This window comes from Poromitra crassiceps, assembly GCF_964638095.1.
Source record: "Poromitra crassiceps genome assembly, chromosome: 8".
NCBI classification, from domain to species: domain Eukaryota; kingdom Metazoa; phylum Chordata; class Actinopteri; order Beryciformes; family Melamphaidae; genus Poromitra; species Poromitra crassiceps.
Genome location: NC_139629.1, coordinates 45,905,240 through 45,908,674, shown reverse-complemented (window position 1 = coordinate 45,908,674; position 3,435 = coordinate 45,905,240). Strand labels below are relative to the sequence as shown.

At 43.1% G+C, this 3,435-nt stretch overlaps 2 protein-coding genes across 2 annotated transcripts in view; both read left to right on the top strand.

The window, feature by feature from the left end:
- Positions 1 to 2,883, top strand: part of LOC310780763 (uncharacterized protein) — a gene marked incomplete at its 5' end in the record, with an annotated part of 67,372 nt that extends 64,489 nt beyond the window's left edge. The window contains 3 exons of the mRNA XM_083641267.1: positions 18 to 244; positions 351 to 513; positions 604 to 2,883. Coding sequence (XP_083497393.1) covers positions 18 to 244; positions 351 to 513; positions 604 to 681 — 468 coding nt within the window. The 3' untranslated portion in view covers positions 682 to 2,883. The remainder of the gene's footprint in view (positions 1 to 17; positions 245 to 350; positions 514 to 603) is intronic.
- Positions 2,884 to 3,245: 362 nt separating this feature from the next.
- The window catches only part of LOC310780762 (cytochrome P450 3A30-like), a gene marked incomplete at its 5' end in the record, with an annotated part of 5,802 nt that continues 5,612 nt past the window's right edge, over positions 3,246 to 3,435 (top strand). Inside the window, one exon of the mRNA XM_083641266.1 lies at positions 3,246 to 3,316. Coding sequence (XP_083497392.1) covers positions 3,246 to 3,316 — 71 coding nt within the window. The remainder of the gene's footprint in view (positions 3,317 to 3,435) is intronic.

Below are 3,435 nucleotides of genomic sequence, written 5' to 3'. Positions count from 1 at the left end.
TGCTATACCATCTCCAGGGTCGGCCAACCTACGAAGTCTTGATGCACTTGGAGTACCTGGACATGGCGATGAATGAGTCCCAGAGGCTGTGGCCTATTGCTAATCGTTTAGAGAGAATGACAAAGACATCTGTGGAGGTGAACGGTGTGACCATCCCTAAAGGAACCACCATCATGGTCCCAGTTTACACTCTCCACCGTGAGCCCACCCTTTGGCCCGAGCCTGAAGCCTTCAAACCTGAAAGGTGCTACACTGAACTAATGGCAGGCTAAAGTCAGATATCACCCAAAAGCAGTAGCTTGGCTAAACCACCAACCAATGCTATCTGTGTGTTCTAATTCTATTTTCAGATTCAGCAAAGAGAACAAAGACAAGATGGATCCTTATGCCTACCTACCCTTTGGAGCCGGGCCAAGGAACTGCATCGGCATGCGATTTGCTCTGTTGATGATGAAGTTGGCTGTAGTGGAGGTCCTGCAGAACTTCAGCTTTGTCACCTGCCAGGAGACAGAAGTAAGGACATGTAAGATTTGGTTAGAGTGAATTTGAGCACATATTTTGGTGGTGCTTTAATTATTTTCAAAATCCCCCCCCCCCCACCAGGTTCCTCTGGAGCTGGGAACTGATGGCTTCACCGCCCCTAAGAATCCCATCAAACTGAAGCTGGTGCCCAGAGCATAGATCTGCTGCAGAAGGTCCTGCTAGCTGACTGTATTCATCTGGAACCAGAGCTCTTTTGCCTGGGTCCAGTTAGAAGATGGAAATGGAGTGTAACAAGTGGACACTTCAGTCTGATATCAGGCTAATACAGTAGCACTTCTCCCTGCTTCAGCATTGAATCAGCTCACCAATTAAACTATATCCTATCGAAAAGGTATATATTTTTGATATGGGGCTAACCAAAAATGTGTAATTAGTTTTAATGTGTAGCCTATAGCCTAATAAATATCTCATTGCCTTGTACTGCTTGCACGGTGGGTTGCTTTGGAATGTGCTTTCCCACACATGCTGCGTTCACGTGCGCCTCGGAAGCTCCTACTTACCCGTTGTAGAGTCGTAATTACGACAGGACACCATTCAATTGCTCTTGGTCGGAAACAGCAACAAACATGGACGCTTGTTTTCGCATGGCTGGTGTTTTCTTATAGTGGGTCATTATGGTACTGTAGCTACATAGGCCATAATGTGCAACTACTAAAAATAAATGATAGTTACTATGAACACAATAAGAAGATATATAACCTTTTTACAGTCAATTGGTGCCACGGACTCCATACGTTCGGAAACTCGTGTATCATCGAAATTTCCGAAATTCCCACTCGTAAATGCGACATTGAAGGGCCGTTCATGTGGTCACAACCCGTAAATACGGTAAATACGATACAGTATATCCGAGGAGCACAGGAACGCACGAATACTTCTCCTTTCATCTCATTCCTGTGACCAGCACTGTCTGGGCAAGTTCCACACACAACTCACGTGTTGCCTTTCACAGAGTTGGTGCAGAGTTGACCTGAGTTGTTCAGATGCCACATTTACTTTGAAAGCCTATATTTGACCTCAGTCAGATGCCACATTTACTTTGAAAGTAAATGGTAAAACAATAGGGCTGTCAGTCAATATTGCAGAGATTTCTGACATAATAACCTCCTTCTCATTATGTTCACTGGACATGGGGATTAGACTTTCCCAAATTCAAACAAAACGTCAACTCGTAAAACCTACCAGGCTTTAATATTTCAATATGAAGCTAATTAAAAATGAAGGGACACAATTTCAATATGATAAATCATACATTACATTGTATATGCATTATAAAAGATGGATAGAGGGGCTTGTTGCAAACTGGCTCAGATTCCTGCACATCAGAAATGATGTTCGATCCAAGATTCGCACCTTTGAAGCGCTCCGAAATGAACATGCTTTTTAAAATGTTTTGCGGAGCCCTCCTCACTCCAAGCATCTCATCTACGTTTGTATTTCTGTTTGACAATTGCACCATGGCCTATACTGAGAGGATTAGAGAAGAGTGGCAGGGGGAACTTGGTATTGATTTATCTGACATTATATGGGAAAGGAGTCTGTCTGTGGTACAACTCTGCTCAGTTAATAGTAGACACCAGCTGATCCAATTTGAAGTCGCTCACCGTCTTCACTACTCCATGCATAAATGAAACAAGATCTTCCCTTCTGTCTCGCCACTGTGTGACAGGTGTCAAGTTTCAGAGGGCACACTATCTCATGCCTTCTGGTTCTGCCCCTTACTAACGGCATTCTGGGCCAAAATATTTGATTGGTACTCTAAGGCCTACAAAATAACCCTTCAGCCGGAGGCAGAACTCGCCATCTTCAGCTGCTCCGAGTCTTCTCTGAACTTCCCTACAGCTGTGCAACAGTCTCTGACGCAGGGGACAACTGTTGCTAAAAAAAAAACTCATTCTGCAGGAATGGAAATCCCCCTCTTCACCTTCTTTTCAATTGTGGTTGATGGACATGACCTCTGCTCTGTCATACGGATGGAGAAACTTAGGTTCCCGAGGACCAACTGACTTAAAAAATTCTCAACTTGCTTGCCCAATACCCTTGGACATTTTTAGATGATCAACTGATTAATGATGATGATGATGATTTGTTTTATTTAACCTTTATTTATAGGGGGGTGGGGGGGGGGAATGTGACGTCTAGTGTCTTGTCACAAAGCACTTTATCATGGTTTTACTTTGATCTTACTGTATTTTAATGTGCTCTATTGTAATGATGCTTGTCTGATGTCTTGTGATTTTGTATGTTTTGTTTTTATCTTCTGGACAGCTGAACTTCCCGTCTGCATAACTATTTTACCCTCGGGTACTAATAAAGAAACCTTGAACCTTGAACCTTGAATGTGGTTGAGTGCAAGCTCTCTTTTGCCCTGATTACAATTACAAAATTACATCAGGCATATAAAAACTAGGCCTATAAAACAATTCTTATTATCAGTCATCCAACATGTGGGCATGACTTCACCGTACTCAGAGATTTGTAGCCTATAGCCCAGTTAGTAGTTAGCAGTGGGGCCTGCCTGGGGTTATCACAGAAAAGCTTGACCATATTTGACCTCTGATGGTCCATTAGTTACGTAACGAGCTGTTTTCCAGCTATAAAGGACCGCCTAGGCGCCTACTGTAGTTCACAGTGAGCTGACACAGGAGACGCAGAACAGCACCGACAATCCACAGTAGAGTTTGGCAGAGGAAGAGACCGCTATGGATTATTTCCCTGATTTCTCTATTGAGACCTGGACTTTGATAGTCATTGTCATCAGCCTCATCGCAGTGTAAGTAACGTCTCTGTCCGGATAGGACTTTAGGGAAGTAAAGTTAATTTCACTTAAAGCCTTAGCATAGACTACTGAAAATATGTTTCAAAATATAGCTGTACGAAATATGGGCCAAA